The sequence below is a fragment of the Trichosurus vulpecula genome, chromosome 5 (assembly GCF_011100635.1).
Source record: "Trichosurus vulpecula isolate mTriVul1 chromosome 5, mTriVul1.pri, whole genome shotgun sequence".
NCBI classification, from domain to species: domain Eukaryota; kingdom Metazoa; phylum Chordata; class Mammalia; order Diprotodontia; family Phalangeridae; genus Trichosurus; species Trichosurus vulpecula.
The window spans coordinates 276,939,468-276,961,754 of NC_050577.1; the positions used below are offsets into that span (position 1 = coordinate 276,939,468).

General features: G+C 43.7%; 1 protein-coding gene across 1 annotated transcript; it reads left to right on the forward strand.

The window, feature by feature from the left end:
- Positions 1–18,322: 18,322 nt before the first annotated feature.
- WNT10B (Wnt family member 10B) lies at positions 18,323–22,005 on the forward strand. Its single transcript, XM_036761461.1, has 4 exons — positions 18,323–18,411; positions 18,602–18,864; positions 20,558–20,931; positions 21,503–22,005. Exons 1-4 carry the CDS (start codon positions 18,338–18,340, stop codon positions 21,959–21,961), a joined length of 1,170 nt encoding a protein of 389 aa, XP_036617356.1. The 5' UTR covers positions 18,323–18,337; the 3' UTR covers positions 21,962–22,005.
- Positions 22,006–22,287: the final 282 nt, after the last annotated feature.

Sequence of the window (22,287 nt, forward strand, 5' to 3'; positions counted from 1 at the left end):
CAATAGTCACAATAGGAACTTATATTCTCTTCATATTTTATTCAAGTGCAATATTGTAAATATGTAGGTCATTTTAAAATAAAATTTGAAAGCCTCTTTGTTCCCTACTAATAACCTCATTGATGATACCCTAAATTTGTATGTTATCCTGTTATAATAAGCTCATTTTTAAGCCCAGGAGCAGTATAATTGGCCCCCAAGGTCCATGTGATTCCCTACTCTTCAGTTTTAGGGAGTTTATTTTAGACAAAAAAAGTATGAGTTCAACCACAAATTCTCTGAGCCCTCAGTTAGGAAAATTCCTAACATTTAGGTAGAGTTGGGCTCTCTGACTAGATTTACATTTATTTCTATTTCTAGTTAACTTCTGGTCGCTCTGTGGTTCAGGTTACTGGAAATGTTTGGGTAATTAAGCAGCATATTATATTATATTGTAGTATCTATGGATAGATATGCAGATCAAGGGAAAGTTGGAGAAAAAGCAGACCTTTTCTCAAAACTTCTCTTAGTCTTTGAGTATGCAAGGACACTGGTAACATTAGTCTGAATCTTTTACTTTGAGATGCCTGTAGAGTCAATGTTAAGATCTCCCATCTCTGTCACATCTCACTCCTACCTTCTCTTTTTCTCTGATTACACTGGGGCTCAGCACTGAATGACCCCTGCTACTTCTCTGCTTCCAGCCCTGAAATCTCTATCACATTGTGGGAGAGCTTTTCTCTAATATAAAAATCCTGCAGGGTATGACTGAGCTTCTCATGAAATGGCTTTGATTGGTTCATGGTAGTGTACAGGCCCTGTTTACACTTGGCTCTGATTAATTGGTTCAATCAGGAAATATTCTTATATAATAAAGAAGCCTTTCAAAAACTCACCCTTTCCCACTTGTTCAGACTTTAATCTTACTGCATTCTCTCTAAAATTATCTCCAATTTATCCTTTTTATATTTTGTTTGTACAGAGTTGCTTGAATGTTGTCTCCCCTTCGTGAGACTGCATTTCTTAAGAGTAGGGATGGTTTTTGGTCTTTCTTTATTTCTCTAGCATTTAGTACCTGGCACATAGTAGGTACTTAATAAATGCTTGTTGACTTGACAAAGGTAATTATTTTTAAGTGAGTGGGATAATCATTGGAGCCTTACCCTTACACATTGTATAGATGAAAAACATAAATATTTTTTATAGGTGAAAGAGTAGGCAAAAGATAAGCAAATTTTTTTCTGTTGTCTATTTTTGACATTAAAAAGTTGTTGTTTTTTTTTAACCATCATTCCCCTCCTTCAGTTAACTTGCATAATAATCCCTCAGCACTCTCACGATTATGTTTCCTCCAGCACAGATCTCTTCTATATACATTAGGTCCAATCCAGCTTTTTTACCTGTTGCTGTTGTTGTTCTCTTTAGGATCATTTTTACCTCCCTCATAAGCATATTGAGGACTGTGATGTTAAGGTCCAAGTGTGGTGGTTCCACTGTCCTTGATGGTAAAAAAAAAAGTTTGTAATAGTAATCTTAATAGATTTTTTTTCTGTTTTTCTTCTATTTTTGACCAGCTTCCCTTGACCAGTAGCTGACCAACCTGTCTGGCCCAACCCACCTGAAACAGACCCTTGTGAAGGGATCATCGATGGAACGACCTGCTTAATCCAGTCTAGCAGAAAGTTGACCCATGCAGCTAAAATGTGCCCTTCAAGGAGCCAACTCAACTTAGCAATGGAGCAACTTGTTGAAGCCTGTTCTGCAGTGAATGTTGTGTGGACTTTCTGGACAAAATAAGGACATCGAAGCTCTGATGTTCCATAGTTGTGAGTTGCCTCTTTACATATGTGTCTCATTACCATTGTACTTTGAGTTCATTCCAACTCTTCACTGAATAGACTGTGTATTTGTGGGATAATGTATCCTTTTAGGAGAAGTGATTGTAATTACTGTTTTTATATGGTATTTGAGCAAATGCCATTTCAAAAAGCTAATAAGTCTATTGGTTGATTTTTGAGGGGAAACATACCAGTCAGGGGATATTTTAAGGTACAGTGTTAAGAATATAACCTCCTGTAGGATTACTCCTATAATCTCAGGCAATACTCACTCCTCTGCTACCCCTGTATAAAATTATTATAATACTTCTTGATGTCGTCCCAGCACCCACTTGGCATTTCCCATTCTAGTGTCCTTGTTTCAACAGTTCGGGATTGAGTTCTGTTTTATGCCATATCTTTTTTATTATTAATTTTCTTTATCCTTGTCTTTTTTTAAAATTGATGCTGGTCTTTATTTCAACAAATTGGAACAGGATATCTTAATCTATTTGGCTAATCTGGCTGTTCTTGTCCTTCCTTTCTTGACCAATCTCAACTCCTAAGTAGGGATCCTGGCTGTGTCACTTACTGCCTATGTGCCCTTGGATGAATCACTCAACTTCTCTATGTTGAGATTTCTCACAAACAAAATGAAAGTTCTGGACTAGATGGTGTCTGAGGTCTCTTTCATCTCTAAATATATAATCCTTTGATCCTGTGACCTGTTCTTTGGTCCTTACTCATAGTCCAATGCATTTCATCTTCTTCCCAGCTTAACACAGTATTCTGTTCATCTACTTCAGCCCATCACCTCCTAAGATTTGTGAGATCTAAAATACCTGATGGTGGGAGGTGGCAACCTTTCCGAAGGGGTAAAATAGCTACAGTGGGCAATAGGCAAAGGATATTAGGAAGCCCTTCTGTTTCTTCTTTTTTTAGTAATAGTAGCAGCTACTGCCATTTATGTAGCAATTTGAAGCCTTTTAAATACCTCATTTGATTTTCAAAACAACCCTGTGAGACAAATAGTTGAAATATTTTCTGTATTTTGTCAGTGAGGAAACTGACGCTTAGTTAGGTTCATGTAGCTAATAAGTTTCTGTGGCAAAATTTGAACACAGGTTGTTGCTTTTTTATATGAAGTGTTTACCACACTACTTGCTCTTAAATTCCAAGGTTAACAAGCGTTATACTGATAACTGGAACTCACATCTTCTAATTTCAAGGCCAGTGCTCTTTCCAATACTTTCCACAACAGCTTAGAAATATTATCCATAGGCAAAGTCTACTAATTGGAGCTTCATTTATGTTACTAAGAAGTTTTTAAAATGCCAATGTTTTTATTATGAGACTAGCAAAATGTTTATATGCTTTGACCCAGCGTATCAGCAAGGCAATAATCCCAATATAGATGATAATTGTCAAAATGCCTATGTGGTTCTGTATCACAAAATATGTGAGACTCTCCACATAGAAGGTAGAAGTAAACCATTTATTCAGATACCAAATAACCAGATTCCAAAACCAATATGTCCATCCCAACATAATAGCAATCTTATTCCCACACCAGTAAGTCCACTTTATCATAACAGCTAGGAGCTTAAGACACAACATTGTAGCAGAGACCTACTCCATCTCACAATCTTCCGCCCCCTGCTGGGGCCTTGCCACCAGCAAGCAAACTTACAGCACAGCTATTACACGTCTGCTCTTTTTCCTTGTAGGCATATATCCCCAGGATGTCAAAGACCAGAAGGGAAAGTTAGTATTTGGGACTGACTCCTCCAAATGTCAACTACCTAAGGGGATTCCAGTTAAACTCATGGACTCCCCGTCCCCCTTGGGAGTATGTGAAGATATTTTCTGCTTACTTCCAATTATGTCTGACTTCATTGACAAGTTGAGTTCTTCAAATTGGTTGCTGGTGACTTTTCATGGCATACTAAGATAGAAAAAGGGGAGGCTTCAGGTTGGCAGGAATCTAGAATTCAACTTTTGAGAAACTGAGTTGTGACTCTAGTGCTGGGGAAGCAAGAATGAACGGTCTTTTCCTAGTCCGGCATAATGGTAGGGCTGGGACCATCTGGGTTTCTGCTCCCCATATAGGAGGTGGGAATAACTTAGTAAGTATTCATTAAGAATATTTATTAAGTATTTACTATGTGCCAGGCACTGTGTTAAATGCTATAGAGATATTGTCTCAATCATTCCTCATAATAATGATATAAGATAGGTGTTGTTATGATCCTCATTTTACGGTTGAAAAAACTGAGGCAGACAGCAGTTAAGTGACTTTTCCAGGGTCACACATCTAGTAAGTGTCTGAGGCTGGATTTGAACTCAAGTCTTCTTGACTCCAGATCCAGTGCTCTCACTGTGCCACTCAACTGCCTCAATATGTCTCATATGGACCATGGATCAACTAACTAAAGTTTCACTAGAGGTCCCCAACTTTATTGCCTCACCTTTCATGTTTCCTTCCCTCTTATAAGCATCAAAAGGTCCTGGAAGGCCTTCTAGTAATACTGGCAGCAAGGTCATCCTCTGTTGGAATGAATGTAATTGTAGAAGCTTTGGCAGGATTGAGTTTGCAACATGGAAAGGATCAGCATAAGAGAAGGAGGCCCAGAAAGATGATACAATTCGCATTTGATCAGATGATGCTAAATGGGAGAGAAATGCAAATTGTTCAGTTAGAAGTCTTGCAAAAAACACTGTCTACATCCCAATAAGAATTTAATATTAGCCTCCCAATTGATTGCACTAGTAGTGACATGTTAGCAGATTCTGTTCTAGTCATTCCATGATTCCTTATTTTTTTTATAATTCCATTTTTTTGTGGGAACAAACTACCTACTCCATACCTGATTCAAGTTTATACGTTGGACATTTTTTTTTCTCCTCCCTCACCCCATCCCACTATCCCCCTCACCCTTACTCCTCCTCACCCCCACTTGGAAAAACACTAGATTGGGAGCCATAACTATTTCCATAATTAGCAACACTATCAGGAAGAAAAATATTATACAGTGTTTTTGGAACAAGCCTGCCAGAGACAAATTTTATTAATTGAATTATTCTCATTCTAAGCTTCTCTGCCTAAAGAGAGAGAAAATTCAAAGAGACAGAAATTCATTCTGCCTTTGAGAATCTCTCTTTCACAATCTGCTTTGGAATTGCAATTTGTAGTATTTATTTATAGTTTAATTTATAGTATTACCAAAGACAGAATTCCAGAATACGATAAAATATAGTTACAGAACTCAGGTCAAAGTTCAGTTAAGATTTTGATTTATCAGGCAGAACAATAGTCACTTAACTTTTGGCACACCCAGGAGAATCATTTTATTAAAACCATTCAATCCCTCTTTAACCATTCCCTCTAAGGATTCTCCTTTCCATCTGTTCAAAAATGGACTTGAGATACTTCAATTACTTTGAATTAATGAAAGACTTCTTCCTTCCCAGTCTGATCATTACCCTAATCCAGTCAAAGCATGGGGAAAAGAGGGTACTGCTATCAAATCTACTCCCCCCCTTTTTGTCCTGTCAACATGCTAATTTTATCTTCAAGGAGAATAGAATTCCTCCCTGAACTTTTAATTAGTTTTAGAAGTGGGCTAGGCTACAAAGGATTTCAGACTAGTACACAGATTTGGAATAAATAGTTAAAGAAAGACTGACAAGTATTTCTCATTCAGATTAGACCAAGGACTGTGGATTAAGGTACTATTTTTAATACTATTTTGAAATATGTAGTCTAAAGAGGAAATAAAAAGGAGCCTCAGGCTATTCACTCATCTAAAATCAGGGAATCTTTTTACCTTATCGAGAAATCAGGCAACCTCAGAATAAAATGAACCCAGGATTAACTTCAGTAGCTGTGGAAGGGTAAGGATTGACACAAGTGGCCTGTCCCAGTGACCTCGGCTAGTCACTGTGCTAGACCAAATATTCATAGCCTCATTTTTTGTGGTAACAAAGAATTGGAAATAAAACAAATGCCTATCCATTGGGAAATAGCTAAACAAATTGTGGTACATGAATGACATAGTACAGTGCCATAAGAAAGGATGAATATGAAGAATGCAGAAAAGCATGGGAAAACTTTAAGTGAGCTGAATCTGAGTGAAGTAAGGAAAGCTAAGAAATTAATATACTCAATGACCACAACAACAACAACAAATAAACCCAAAAATGAAAGCACCATAGAAAACCCACACAATTATTTGGGATTTTTCATCCTAGGCAACCTGGAAATAGCTCATTGGACCATTTTCTAATTTAACTATGTTGGGAGAAAAAGGATAATCAAAGAGGGGCAAGAACTTTTGCATGAGATGAATGGGGCCATGATAATGGAGAGAAAACAAAGCTACTTAGTTCTTATTTTGCTTCTGTTTTCTCTGCTGGGGAAAAATGGTCTCATTGAAATAACAGGGGAAAAATGGTTAATGGAGATGGGGCTGCTACCCAAGTAAGGAGATAATAAAAGAGTGCCTACCCACTTTTGATGGGTTCATATCATCTGGTCCAGATGAACTACAGTGTTGGGTATTGAAATAACTGGAAGATGTCAATCAACAGCCAATCAACAAGAATTTATCCAGTGCCTACAATGTTTTGGGCTAGATAGCTAGGTAGCACAGTGGATAGACTACAGGGCCTGGAGTCAGGAAGACTCATCTTCCTGAGTTCAAATCTGCCCTCAGACACTAGCTGCGTGACCCTGGGCAATTCACTTAACCCTGTCTGCCTCAGTTTCTTCATCTGTAATATGTGCTGAAAAAGGAGATGGCAAACCATTCTAGTATCTTTGCCAAGAAAACCCCATATTGGGTCACAAAGAGTTGGACATGACTGAACAACAAATGTTTTAGGCACCATGTTAAGCTTTGAGGATACAAAAAGTGTGTGTGCTCCCAAGAAACTCACTGATCAATGAAGGAAGACAACATTCAAGCAACTCTGTAAAAACGAGATATATGTGGGATAAACAGGATAATTTCAAAGGAAAGACAATAAGATTAAGAAGGATTTGGAAAGACTTCTTGCAGAAGGTGGTATTTTAGACGAGATTTAAAGGAAGTCAAGGAAACCATGAGGTGGAGATGAGGAGGGAGAGAGTTCCAGGCACTGGAAACAGTCAATGAAAATGCTCAGAGTTGAGAAATAGAGCTTAAAGAACAGCAAGGAGGCCAATGTTATTGGCCTGATCACAGAGTATGTGGAGGGTAGTAAAGTGCAAGAAGCCTGGAAAGGTAGGAAGGAGCCAGGTTATAAAGGGCTTAAGCCAAAAGGAAGAGTTTATATTTGATCCTGAAGGTAATGGGTAGCCCCTGGAGTTTATTGAATAGGTGGTGACATGGTCAGACCTGCACTTTATGGAGACCACTTTAATAGCCTACTGGAGGATGGACTGGATTGGTGAGTAACTTCAACCAATAAGCCATTCTAACAGATAAGATGTAAGGTGATGAGGGCCTGTACCAGGGTGGTGGCACTGTCAGGGGAAAGAAAGGGACATAGGAGATATTTTTCTAGAGAAAAACCAACAGACCGTGGTAACAGATTGGTTATGGAGATTAGGGGAAGAGAGAGGTTGAGCCTGTATGATTGGAAGGATGGTCTTATCCTCAACGGTAATAGGGATGTTAGGAAGAGACAAGGATTTGAGGAGAAAGATAATTATTTCAGTTTTGAACATGTTGAGAGTTCAAGACACTTATGGGAAGGGAATAAGCATTATATAGTGCCCACTAAGTGCCGGGCACTATGCTAAGCACTTTTTTATTTAATATTTTTAGTTTTCAAAATTGATTTTCACAAAATTTTGAGTTACAAAATTTCTCCCCATTTCTACCCTCCCCCCACCCTAACTGAGCACCTTTTATACATATTATCTCATTTGATTCACATAACAGCCCTGTGAAGTAGGTGCTATGGGATATCCAGTTTGAGAGGTTCAATAGGTTGCAAGAGATATGAGACTGGAGGTCAGTGAAAATATCACAGCTGGACGACTAGCTCTGAGAATCATCTGCATAGAGATTATTATTAAGTGCATGGAAACTGGTTATGTCACCAAGTGGAATATTATAGAGAGGAAACAGAAGAAGGATCAGGAAAGAGCCATGGGAGATAGCCATGGTCATTGGGTGCAACCTAGAGAAAGATCAAGCAAAGGAGACTCAGGAGTAGGACGTAGAACAACAGGTAGGAGGAGAACTAGGGGATGTGATTTCTGAGACACTATCAATAGCATTTGAAAGATGATGGAAAATGGGAGAGGAGAGGGAAGTACACAGCTGAAGAAGAGGTGCTATGATTTTAATAAAATAGAAGAATCTACAAACTGCAGGTTGGTTAGTTTGACTTCAATTGCTGGGAAATTCTAGAACAGAATTCTAGAATGTCTAAACAGAGATGTTTAGTGAACATCTAGAAAGGAAAGCAGCTTCATCAAGAACACGTAATTGATTCTGGACTAATTCTATTTTGTTTTGGACAAGATTATTCAATTGGTGGAGGAAAATGCTGTAAATATAGTTTACTTCGATTTTAGCATGGTTTTTGTACAAAGTATCTCATGCTATTACAGAGAATATGGAAACAAGTGGACTATATTTCACAGACCTGTCAAACACATGGCCCTCAGCCATAAGTGGCCATAAAACTTCCTAGGACAGCCTGAACCAAATGGAAATGTTTAACTAAATAAAAATAGAACACAACATAGTTAATGTTAATCTGTGGTTTTCTAAGTCAATATGAAGACAGTAGGGATCTATTTGATGCCACTGGACTAGATGATAATCCAATTAGATGGACTCCGAATTGGATGGTCAAGATTTAAGCATGTTCATTAATAGTGCATTGTCAGCTTGGCAGGAGGTATTTAGTGGAGTACCCCCAGGATCTGTGCTTGGAAGGGAAGGGAATAAGCATTTCTACGCACCTCCTAGGTGCCAGGCACTGTGCTAAGTGCTTTTTACAAATAATTATCTCATTTGATCCTCAAAATAACCCTGAGAGGTAGGTGCTATAATTATCCCCATCTTACTGAGAAAACTGAGGTTAACTGACTTCCTCAGAGTCTCACAGCTTTGTAAGTGTCTAGGGCTGGATTTGAACTAAGGTCTTCCTGACATTATGCCCAGTGCTCTAACCACTAAGCCACCAGCTCCTTGGCCCTGTGCCTTTTGTCATTTTTGTAAATGATTTAAAGTCTTAGGTAGCATAACACTAGATGAGAGAATCAGGCCACAAAAATATCTTGACAGGCTAGAGCATTGGGCTTTAGACGAAATTCAGTAGGGAAAAATATTACATTTTATACTTGGATCAAAACAATTGGCTTAATAAGTATAAGATGGTATTTTTTTCTGGGAAAAAAATCTGAGGGTTTTAGTGGAATGCAAACTCAAAAGGAGTCAGCAGTGTGATGCAGCAGCCAAAAAAAATTGCTAATTCAATCTTGGGCCGCATTAAGAGAGTAATAACTTCCAGGAATAGGGAGATGATAATCCCACTGCACTGTGCCCTTGTCTGATGTCATCTGGAGTATCGTGTTTGGTTCTGGAAAGGAGGACAATGATGAACTGAAGAGTGTTCAGAGGAGGAGAACCAAGATGATGAAGGGCCTTGAGTCCATTTCATGTGAGGATCTCTGAAAGGAACTGGGCATATTTAGCCTGAAGAAGAGAAGGCTCAGAGTGAACATGATTGCTGTACTTAATTCAGTCTTTGACGGTCTGTCATATGGAAGAAAAACTGGACTTTTTCTTTTTAGCCTTAGAGGAGAGAATCAGGAAGAAGGAGTGGAAGCTGTATAACAATGTTAAAAGGGATGTGGTAGTTGATCAGGGGTATTCAAGCACTCCTATTTACTCTTCATGCTACTGCTGACTGATTGTCCTCATGATTTTTCCCACCATAAACACTCCTTCTGGGTGTTTATGCTGGGTGCTAAGGGGTGCAGTGAATAGAGCTCTGGGCCTGGAGTCAGGAAGAGCTGAGTTCAAATCCAGCCTCAGATACTTACTGGCTGTGTGACCCTGGGCAAGTCACTTAACCCTGTTTGCTTTAATTCCTCATCTTTAAAATGAGCTGGAGAAGGAAATAGCAAACCACTCCAGTATCTTTGACTAAAAAATGACTCAACAGCAACAAAAATACCCACTCCTTCTGGGAAATAGTATCAAAGTAGTATTGAAGTAGTATCTATTTATGTTTGTGTTAGCTCTGAACCCCCCATCCAGAAACAGACTCCTGGAAAAACACTTCAGTGTTATTATTTCTATCTTTATCTCTTCTCTAGGAATATTCTTCTTGCTCACTGTCCCCAGTTATTTCTTCCCAACTGTATTTCCAATTAGCAATTATAATTGTGGATGATTACCACTGTATCTAAAAACAAGTAAACATTTAAAACAAAGAAAGGTTAACTCTCTTGCCCCCTTTCAGGCTTTCATGAAGGAGCTCAAAAGGAGAAAGGAGATACAGAATTCTTGTCTTGGGACTTATAAACTGAGAATTTGAGCAAAAGATTTCTGTTCCAATACCTTGTACCCCCATTGGCCCAAGCCTCAATCCTAGAGTCCTAGCCCTTTTTTCGGAGTGGTTACTTCTGCCTACCCTTCTGCTCTGTCAGTTCCATGTGGCTTCCTACAGTTTCCTTTACTCCAGTTCTATGCTTCTTCTTTGCCTCCAATTAGGAGCCAAGTTCTTTCAGTCTGTCTCCTAGACTCAGTAAACTAACTTTTAAAGGTCATCCTAAGGCAGAGCCTATCATTTTTTCCTTTAAATTCTATTTTATTTTATTTTCACAAAGATCCACTTTTTCTCCCCATCTACTCATTGAGAAAGCAAGAAAAACAAAACCCCTGTCACAAATATATACATATTTCCAGCAGAACAAATTTCTTCAATGACCATGTCAAAAAATAATGTACAATCCAATGTGCAATTGAGTCCATCACCTCTATCAGGAGGTGGGTAGCATGTTTTATCATGAATCCTTTGGAATTCTGTTTGATCAGAGTTCCTAAGTCTTTCAAAGATATTTTTCTTTATGATACTGTTATATGATATGAATTATGTATGTATATGAGTTATGATATTGAATAAATAGTTCTCTTGGTTCTGCTCACTTCACTTTTCATTAGTTCATAGAAATCCTTCCAGGTTTTCTGAAACCATCCCATTATTATTTCTTATGATACAATAGGATTCCATTACATTCGTATACCATAACTTATTTAGCCATTTCCCAACTGATGGGCACCCCTCAGTTTCCAATTCTTTGTCTTCACAAAAAGGAGCACTATAAATATGTTTGCATACATTGGTCCTTTTCCTCGTTCTTTGATCTTCAACTAAAGAGGCATATAGACCTAGTAGCGGTGTCACTGAGTCAAGGTGTACATGCATTTTTTCAATATGGGCATTTTTCCAAATTTTCCCACAGCACCTCCAGAATTTGTCATTTTTGCCAATCTGTTGGGTGTGAGGGAGAACCTCAGTCATTTTCATTTATTCTTATCCAATTATTAGTGACAGGGAGCACTTTTCATATGGCTATCGATAACTTAGATTTCTTCCTCTAACTGCCTGTTCGTACCCTTTGATCATTTATCAATTGGGAAATGGTGGTCTATCATTCTTCATCCTATGTAGGTGCTCCCTTTTTGATTGGGTCAGAGAAGTCATTCACACTTCAAAAATGGATCTGCTGTGTGACTACATTTTACAGTCAAGTTTAACTTCTCTGTCCTCTTTCCTGTGATTAGGTCAATGAAAGACCAACTCCCTTAGAGTTGTCATGAGGCAAATTTAGACTTGATGTCAGGAAAAACTACTTACCACTTAGAACAATCCCCAAATGGCTACCTCCAGAAGTGGCGAGTTCCTTTCACTATAGTTCTTCTAGTAGAGGCTGAAATTTTTTATTGTGCAAAACTTTCCAAACTCCAGTAAACTTTAGCATTTGTACATAGGATGGAAAGCAGATGAAGAGGAGGTAAACTTATAGGAGGAAATGGACAAGAATCAGATAGGATAGTCAAGTATTGGTGCATTTTGATCTGTGTCATTAGAGGGAACCTTCCAAATGAGAAGATTACAGTTGCATTTGAGTATCTTTTAGGAGAAAGAAGAGAGTCAGTGGAAGCTATTTGAGCTTAGGGTCTAGTAAATGATAGTGGGTCAAAATCAATCTTGATCTCTTAGCTGACTCTCTTTTTTAGTTTAAAATATGCTACAAACATTGAGGACTTCCTTATTCTGCACTCGTAGAAATGCCATATTGTAACCCATTACTGAACAAGAGACCCTTTGCCAGGAGTATAATTATGCTGGCTCTACAGCAAGAAATACAACTTTACTAGAAATGAAAGCAGAATTGGGTGTCTAGGGGCATGTCCAGGTGTTTCAAGTCTTAAGTTCCATTAACTTCACAGCCATGATTGTCTTGGATCTGTTCTATGAGACCTACAGATAGTGACCACTGATACTGGATGTAAGAAATTCCTTCCCTTTTTGTCTGTTGCCTTCCAAATTCAGGTGAGGAAATGGGGCTAAGTGGAAAGGTATGGTGAGGTAACCAGAACTCAAGCACTCCAAGTCATGTTCTTTCCCCTACAAAAAGATTGACTTTTGATGTCAAGTATAAAAGGCAGATGATAGCTTTTGGGGTAAGATATTCCTTAGGTAGGAAAATGATTGAGGAAAGGGAGGGATTGGTGAGCAAAGCATATATTGTGTTGCACTATCCCTTGAACATCTTTATACTGATGAAATCAGGTTAAAATTAGCATTATTGTCAGGTTTTCAAGGAACAAAAAGGAACAGAAGGGTCTGAGAGGGTTGTATGAAGGGTATGATAATGCTGCTTTGCTTCCTTGATGGTGGTGGTGAAGGTAGGCTCTTAAATATAAGGTTAAATATGGGTATTGGTGCCCGGGAATCCTCTTCAATCCCAGTTGATGGAGATACCCCTTTCTCCCTCCAATCAGCAGTCCCAAGGGGCACCCCAAATTCTCAGCCCAGCAATCACCTAGAGGGAATTTACCCTATGGAGTGTCTGCCCTAGTGGCCTTGAGATGGGACCAATGTCAAAGCTTTTTCAGCATGCACTCTTTATTGCCCTCTGGTGGCAGCCTGGAACAAAGCTGTAAAAGTTGAGGAACATAGGGAGGACAGAGAACTGAGTTCACAGCGAGCCTATAATTTGGGTTTCCCGGCCCTGGCTGTCCCTATCAGCAGCTCAACAGCAGATGAGTCACCCGGAACCCCAGCCAAGGCAAATACAAGCTGGGGGGGGGACCGCCCCTGGGGAATGGCCTGGCCTTGGCCACAGCCTTAGCTGCATGCTCCCCCAACCTCTAGAGCACCCAGCTTCTGTTTCCTTCCCTCCTCCCTCACAGGAATCTCATTCCTCTCCCCCTTTGCTTTCATTCTCTTTTCATTCCTTCTGCTGGGAAGGGCAGCACCTTGGATCTCCTGGAAGGGAGAGGTTTGGAGACAACTTTAGCCATCTCTCCTTCACTCCACTCTTTACCCGTACATAGCCTGAGGTCGGGGTATCCCTGATTCCCTCCCTCCTCTCCCACTTCCCAAGTTCCAGCCAAGCGGGACTGCATGTTTGGGGTATTAGACAATGGGTGTGGGTCCTCAGCCCCGCTCCAACTCCGCCCTGCCGGCTTCGACCATCTGGTCATGGTGAGGGCACTGTGGGTCGTCCACAGGCCACCCAGCCTGTGCCACTGTGTACTGCTCAGAGTTGAATCTCCAGCCAAACTGAGCACTAGAAGCCTGGGACCATTCAGCAGAAAATCCTGAAGTTGACAGGGGGGTTGGAGAGAGAAAGGAGGGTAGAAACGATAAAAGACAATGTTTGGCCCCAGATGCATTTTGGAAGATAAGACTTAGAATCTAGTCCTAGCTCAGATCCTTACTTGATGTGTGACTTTTGATAAATCATTCCATTTATTCATCTGTAAAGTGGAGACAGTAATACCCCTGCAGCTTATTTAAGGGGTTATTGTGAGAATCGAAAACAGATCGCTGTCCAAATTGAAAGATTTATATTTATATAGAGATAAATGCATATACATATACTCTTTACAAAATGGGAAGGCAGTGTGGTATGGTGAATAGAAAGCTGGCCTTGTAGCTAAAAGATTTGGGTTCAAGTCCTGCCTCTCTGATACATACTTAACTTGTCAGTGAACTAAATCACTTGAAGGCTCATTCACTCATGCAGAGAATATGTTGATCTGCATTGATATAGGGAGTTTCTTCATCTGGGAGTTCCCTATACCAGCGAACACAAAGGGCCAGTCCTTATCCAATTTATTTTTAATTTTAAGAGACAGTGACACTAAGTTATCTAAACAGAGAAACTTATAGTGGTTATGAGAGAACAAAAAGAAATAGGTACTGCTTTCTTTTGGTTCTTCTCCAATCTGGCCTTTGCTGGTTCCTCATCCATGTCATGCCCACTAACTCTGAGTGTACTGTCACAGTTCTGTTTCTTCTGGGTTTCTTTTTCTCTGCACTCTCACTTGGTGAACTCATCAGCTTTCATGGGTTCAGTTATCATCTTTAAGCAGATGACTCCCAAGTTAGTAATATCCAGCCCTAGTCTCTCTCCTGAGCTCCAGACTTACATCATCAACTGTCTATTTTCACATTTCAAAGTGGCTGTCCCCATGGCATCTCAGACTGGACACTTCCAAAGCAAAGCTCATCACTTCCCCTAGATCCTCAACTGACTACTCTTCTGAACTTTCCTATTACTGTTAAAGGCACCACCAGTTTCAAACCCTCCCCATCAATGAGTCCTCACTCTCACTCATCCCACCTAACCAATCAGTTGCCAAACCTTGTCATTACTATCTCTACAGTATCTCTTAATACATCCCTTTCTCCACTCCACTCTTATAACAACCCTCCTTACCACCTCTGCCTGAACTATTGCAATAGCCTCAAGCTTTCCCTGCTCTAATTGACCATCCACACAGACAGTAGTGATTTACCTAAAGTACAGCTCTGGACAGGTCACCCTTTCCTCCTTAAAAATTCCAGTTGTTCTGTATTACTTCTAGGATCAAATATTCACTCACCCGATGCTTCCTTGTGGATTGGCTTTCCCCCATGCCTGGAATGCACTCCCTCCTCACCTCTACCTCTTGTAATCCCACATTTCCTCCAAGCATCACCTTCTGCTTTACCTATCCTTTACCTATCCTCCCAAAAGCTAGTGCCCTCTCTTCCAAAACTATTTTTTTTCATCATTTATCTATTGTCTCTGCCTTTAGAATGTAAGCTTCTTGAGGGCAAGAACTATTTCATTGTTCTTTTTATATCTCTAGAGCTAAGCAGAGTGGCTGGCACATCATACATGCTTATTAAATGTGTAACCCTGAGCAAGTCACTTAATCTTTGTTTGCCTCAATTAGCTCAACTGTTAAATGGGGATAATAATAGCACCTACCTCCAGGATTGTTCTGGTGATCAAATGGGATCTTTGTAAAGTGTTCAACATAGCACCATAGTAGGTGCTTTTTTTCTTTCTTCCATGATTTCAGAGCATCAAAGATGGTTGCTAAATTTTTTCAAGGTTCCACCCACAACTTTCTTAACCATAGTGGTCTCCTGTAAAGACAAGGACCCTGTCCCTGCTGGGATAAAGGGAAAGCCCAAAGCCTGGTCACTTAGGAGGTCTGAAAGCCTCCCCAATATAGACTCAGAAATACTGAGTGTCCCCCTAAGGAAGCATAGAGAAGTGGTGTTATCTAGAAGCATTGGAGAAGACCCTTTGCTGTCACAGAGAACTGTAGAAAAGAAATGAGTCTCCTGGGCTTGATGGAAAAGGTTTTTGTAATGGGCAAGTTCTAGTTCTTGCAAACCCAGGGCTACTCTCCTCTATGCCCCTCACAAAAGAACCTCGTCCCCCCATACACTAGAAAGACAACTCGAAAAAAAAACAGTTGAGTTCGACTGAAGTGGAGGGGGGGGAGCGAAGAAGTGGGTAGGTGGCCACGGAAGTGATGATGGTGGTGGCGGGTATCAGCCTCAAGACGCAACACCCCTGGCTGCCTGGCAGCTGAGTCAACTAGAGGCTGTAGCTCGGGGCCCGTTGGGGCCCTGGGCTGCGGTCTGGCAGGGGCCGGGGGCGGCTGGGAAGCCGGGGCCCCTCTTCTGAAGCAAAAATAGCCGGCGGTGGTTAAAGCTTGGAGGGTGAGTCAGGCGGGAGCCTAACCCCTTCGCTGCTGCGTTGGCTCTCAGACTAGGCGGTCCCAAGGCAGTCGCCTATGACTCGGATTCCGCCTCCGCCACCCAGGCCACTGCAACTCTAGGATCCGGCCCCTGGGGTCTGGGTAGGTAAGGATCCCGAGACCTCCTTGTAGCAACCTATATCAAATCCGAAAGTCAGAGACTCCTCCAGAACCACCCAGGCCGTAGGTGATGTCGGCACAGATGAGAGATTTAAGGGGGGTGGGAGGACGGTTGGAAGTCCAGGGCTAGCGGGGAAATAGCTGAACTACAGAAAGGAAGTAGGACACAAAGAAAGCTTAGTTCATAGGTCCCCAAGGTTCTCTGGACAGATCCCGGCGGGGCAGTTATTTCCTGTTCTAGGGCAACCTGTCCTATGCTAGGGGAATTCCTTCTATGTGATGCTTGCTCTCAGGTGGACTGGGGCGAAGCCGCAAGGAATCAGACTGTACCATGGTACTTAGATGAGGGTGGATGTATACTGTGAGGACTGAAATACAAACTCCAGACCTCAATTTCCAGCTCCAGCATCCAGCTGAGAGTCTTCGGGTGGGGCGGGGGGGAAACTGAGGCAAAGTGGTACAAGTCCTTGCTACTGGTAGCCACCCTATCGCCCTTCCAGCAAGATAAGCACGGGACTAGTAGGTGAGGGGGAAGTTGGACATGACTCCTTTCAGTTCTTTTGAGTCTAGGCAGTCAGTCAAGACTAGGGCATTGAAGGAGTGGCTGTGTGTGCACGCGTGTGTGCGTCTATGTTGGGGGGTGGTGGTGGTGGAGTGAGTGGGAGAGTTCTGGGAGCTGAACTGGGCCGGGGAAGGAGATAGTTGGGAGCTGCTGCACCTCACCGGGTCAGGTGGAGTGGGGGGGCGGGGGGCAGGGAACCGAGGGGTGGAGATGCCCGAGGCTCTGGGAGGAGCCGCAGTTCACTCAGTCCGGGCAAAGAAGCCTCCGACAGTAACGCGAACAGAGCCAGAGCCCCTAGCTCCCTCCCTCCCTCCCGGCGGCGGCGCTGGAGAAGCGAGGAAGAGGAGTGGCCCGGCCCTGGAAGAATGCGGCCCCGCGGAGGGGGCAGAGCCTGACCCAGCCTCCCCACGGCTTGAGCAACTCGAGTGGAGGGAGGGGAGCCAGAGTACAGAACCACACCAGTCGAGAATTCGGAACGCAAGCCACAGGAGGTAACAGGGAATTCTGGGGTACTGGGATAGGACGGACAGACAGACAGAAGTAGAGGCATAGAAATTAAGAGATAGCTGGAGAAACAGCGAGAGAAAAAAAAAAACCTCTGAGTTTCTTTGTGGTCTGGGAAGGCATTAAACAAGAGAGTAGAGAAATGTGGGATTCCTGGGGACCAGGCTAAAGATTGTGCCTGTAGGGGATTGGAGGCATGAGTGTAGCTGAGCGGTTAAATTCAGGCGCCCTTTAAGGTTGAGAGAGAGCCCACCCTTTCAATAGCACCTGTACTCTCCCACATCCCGCCCCCATTTATCCCTAGTGGGTTGGGTTGGAGTGTAAGGGGGGGGGGCTGGGGATTCCCTAAGCCTGTACGGGAGGGGTCTCTTCTGGGCTCATTATCCTTAAACTCGTCTCACTGAAGAATAGTAGAGGTAGGAGCCATCCTGTCCTTAGGGTTGCCCTAAGGACTGTGGCCGTGGAGACCACCACTCTGTCCGGTTGATCCAGTGCCGTTGATCCAGTGGAGCCCACTTAGGGCACCGCCCACTGCCACAGCCTGAGTGAGGGGGAGGGGGGTCGCTGAACTCTGTGGCGGGGTGAGATATGTGGCACAGAGCTGCACTGTGCTAGAAGAGGGAGCCACTCTCAGAAGTCATTGGGGGTAAGGTGTGTGTGTGCGTGTGCGTCTAACTATGTTCAAGGATGACTATGTATGTGTTTTGGGCCTTTGGGTCTCTGTGTATTTCTGTCGTGTGCCTCTGTTTCTCTAGGAAAAGCTCTGGGAGCTGTCTGTGGGTTCCTGAAGTGTTGGGGTCAGGATCTCTTCCATTCCCGCTGGGAACTGGGCTGCTGCTCCTCTGGGCTTCTAGGTTTAGTCCCTGATCTCTAAGGTATATGGATCTATGGAGCTTTACTGAAGCTGACTTGGGTTAGGAGCTTAGAATTTGTGTCTCCATCGAGAAGGAAGAGACCCAGGGACAGGACCTCCCCGCTCTCTAGACTGCAAGGCAGCTGGCTGAGATTACTATTTATTCCCACAGATTCTGAAGAAGTTGCCGCTGGAGCCACCAGGCCCTGGCCAGGACATGACGGAGGAGCCACGGTTATGGCCTCTGCCCTCAGGCCTCGCCGGGCTCCTGCTCCTCTTCCTTTGCAGTAGGTAAGCGGTTGACCAGATCCTAGCGCCTGTCCAGCACCGCCCCAAATCCTGCCTGAGAAAGGGGGAGGAATATGGATAGATGCTAGTAAAACCTAGGGTGTCCAAGTCACCCCAGAGTCTGGTTGGAAAGTGGGTCCGCCAACTTGAGCCTTGGTCTCCAGTCTCTAACGAGTCTTTTATATGTCCCCAGAGCATTAAGCAATGAAATCCTGGGGCTGAAACTTCCCGGGGAGCCCCCGCTCACTCCCAACACCGTGTGCCTAACGCTGCCGGGTCTCAGTAAGCGCCAATTCGGCCTGTGCCTGCGCAGCCCCGACGTGACGGCGTCTGCGCTGCAGGGCCTGCACATCGCGGTGCACGAATGCCAGCACCAGCTACGCGATCAGCGCTGGAACTGTTCGTCCCTGGAGGCCAGCGGCCGACTGCCACACCACAGCGCCATCCTGAAGCGGGGTGAGTCGAGCCTGTTCTGCCGCAGTAGGGCAGGTGGAGGCCAGGAGAAAAAGTTTAAAGCTCTGGGAGGGGCCTCACCTGGGAATCCCCTTCCCCCTCTCCTCCCCTTCCCCAGGTCTTCTTGCCCCGTCTGGCCCTCCAGTCCTACAAGGCTTCGTGATTCGCTGTTCTCCCGACATGCTCCCGACTTTCCACCTGCTGTGCTGCGGGCGAAGCAGCTGCTTTCCGGCTCCCCGCTCTCCTCCCCCTTCCCTAGGCTCTGCACAACCCGACCCGGGTTGCACCTGTGAGTTGGGAGATTCCCCCAGCTCTGGGAGCTTCAAACGCCGCCCCCCCACCGACCTCCCCCATTACTCTCTCCACCTCCCACTCTTTGACAAGCCTGGGCTATGCCCTCCGCAGCCGCAGCGGAGGCGGGGAGACGCCCCCAGCCGTTTAAGGGTTAAACCTGCTCCCCTAATTGCTGGGGTTCCCAGGAGCTGTCGCTGGGAACAAAGACCCCGATGGCTTTGAAGCCAAGGAGTAACCCCCTCCTCTCCCTGTTGTGAGAGCCCCAGGTGGCACTCACCTGAACAGGTGAGGAACAGTGGGAGGGGTGAGAACAGGTCACTGTGGCCAGGACTAAGAGCCATCATCTTCTCCGACCCTCAGTTAAGTGACTGGATGAGTGAAAATCGGACTTAGTTTAGGGGATGAAGGCTATGCTCTGGGGAAGAAAGGGTTAATAGACAGCTGCTTTCTGCGGGGAATTCCCAAGACAAGTGTGAACAGCTTCACCCTTTGTGGGGTGGGGGGGGATTGAGAGCTGGGACCAGCGGCCCGTTTTCCCATGGGGTGAGGAAGGGATGATGGTGGAGTCAGGTGCTGAACCAGGACTTCTTAAGGAGGTACTGGCATCCCTTCCTCCAAATTGAATGTGGTACCATAGTTCTTCCCCACTAAAAGAGACTCAGAGCCTTGGAATCAGATTTGAGAGTAGGTTTTCCTAAGCATGTTAGAGGGCTGTAGCTTTAGTTATCTTTCAGCCCAACCTCCTTGCCAGGTATTCCCTATCTTTGGGGGATATAGATCCCAACACTATCCCTGGCAGTATGGGGTCCAGGGTAGATCACTTTGTGGTCCTTCCCCTCTCTGATGTCTTTTTACAGTTGAAATCGGGTTAAGCTGAACCTCTAGACTTGAGCTTATCTATAGAAGTTAAAATGCATAGATACATGAATTAATACATATATACACATGTAATTAAGTAAAAAGGAACCTCAGGGGCAGTCTTTGTCTTGTTAACGGTGGGGGATGATTTATGCGTCAAATGTATATATCTGAGTAGCAGGTTTTTTGTTTGGTTTTTATTTTTGTTTTGTTTTGTTTTGTTTTGCAAAATCCCAGTGGGCTTACCTTCTATCCTTTCAGCTCACCTGGGGAATGTGTACATGGTAGGAAGAGGGAGGGCTGGTACTGGTGGCACTTAAGGGTTAAACTTCCTGTACTCATGCTTTTCAAAAATGCTTTAAATTGAGTGTTGCACACGTTTTCAAAGTTCATTTGCTCCTCTATGCTTTCCCTCCGTTCTTCAAGGTTTGGCCCCTGTCATGATCTGAGGAAGATTCTAACTTATGCTGGTGGGTAGTTCTATATTCCTTCTACCCTTCTTACTGGTCTACTCATTCCTATTGCCCTTGTTTCTTCTCCCCAGGTTTCCGAGAGACTGCCTTCTCTTTCTCCATGCTAGCTGCTGGGGTCATGCACTCGGTGGCCACTGCTTGCAGCCTCGGTAAACTGGTGAGTTGTGGTTGTGGCTGGAAAGGCAGTGGAGAACAGGACCGGCTCAGAGCCAAACTGTTACAGCTACAGACACTCTCCCGTGGCAAAAGCTTTCCCAACTCTCCAGTTGGTCTTGGGCCCAATTCAGGCACCATCCCTGGTCCCCAGGATACGTGGGAATGGGGTGGCTGCAACCATGACCTGGACTTTGGGGAAAAATTCTCTCGGGATTTCCTGGATTTGCGAGAGGCTCCAAGAGACATCCAGGCACGAATGAGGATCCACAACAACCGGGTGGGGAGACAGGTACCACAATGTTTGTGTGATAGTGTGTGTTTGTGCATATGTATGTGGGGGAAGGTCATGTTGGGGGTCATACCTCCATGGAAGGTACCTCTATGGAAGATTGCCCCTAAATCTCAAACCCATGATGGGGAAGTCACAGAATAGATAGCAGCCTCCCCAGTCTGCAGGATTTGTTTTATATAGAATACAATATTTGAGGGAATGGGTGGAAGATGAGTTACACTTTTGGGGGGTTGGAGACATAGAAGATCTTCAATGATACTTTTATCTGAACTCCTCCACCCAATCAGATATTCCTTATTCAAGGTACTGTTTTAAAGGGTAAGATGTTGGAAGAAGTAAGTTCTATTCCTGTCTCCATCTGATTAGTTATGTTACTTTGGTTAGTCATTTTACTTGTTTACCTCAGTTTACCCATCTTTAAATGAAGGGGTTGGACTAGATGATCTTTAAATTATTTTACAGTTTCATAATTCCATGATAATTCTTCTTTCCTTCTCATTCATCACCCCTTCCTGAAAACACCTGAAAACACCCCCCACACCATCCACCCCTCACCCCCATGCTCCAGGTGGTGACTGAGAATCTGAAACAGAAATGTAAGTGCCATGGCACATCAGGGAGCTGCCAGTTCAAGACCTGTTGGAGAGCAGCACCAGAGTTCCGGGTGGTTGGGGCAGCACTTAGGGAACGATTAAACCGGGCAGTCTTCATCAACGCCCACAACCGCAACTCAGGTGCTTTCCAGCCTCGGCTTCGACCTCGACGTCTCTCAGGTGAACTCGTCTACTTTGAGAAATCTCCTGACTTTTGTGATTGGGAACCAGCCTTGGGATCACCAGGCACCCAAGGACGTGTCTGCAACAAAACCAGCCGCCTCCTGGATGGTTGTGGGAGTTTGTGCTGTGGGCGAGGGCATAATGTTCTCCGTCAGACCCGTGTGGAGCGATGCCACTGCCGTTTCCATTGGTGCTGTTATGTTCTCTGTGATGAATGCCGGGTCACTGAGTGGGTAAATGTCTGCAAGTGAGAGGGACATTCATCCCCTCTTCCACCCTGATTCACACTATGGAACCTGGGGGAAGGGAAGGGCTCTCTTTAGCCCTTTGCAGCTTAGTTCATTCATCAGTATTTCCCAAGAAACAGTTTCAGGGAGTGAAAGCTTGATGGGTCAGCAATGTGTCCTTTTTGATTTCCCCTCTATAGCTAGAGGATTGGGAAGAGATTTCAAGTTCCTACCCTTTTCATGCCCACTCTATGTCCTTCACACACTGGGCTAGATCAAGATGAAATGCACTGTGTTGTCTCCCAACTACTTGATTGTATACCCTCTTGCTGCCTGTGGAAAAACCCATG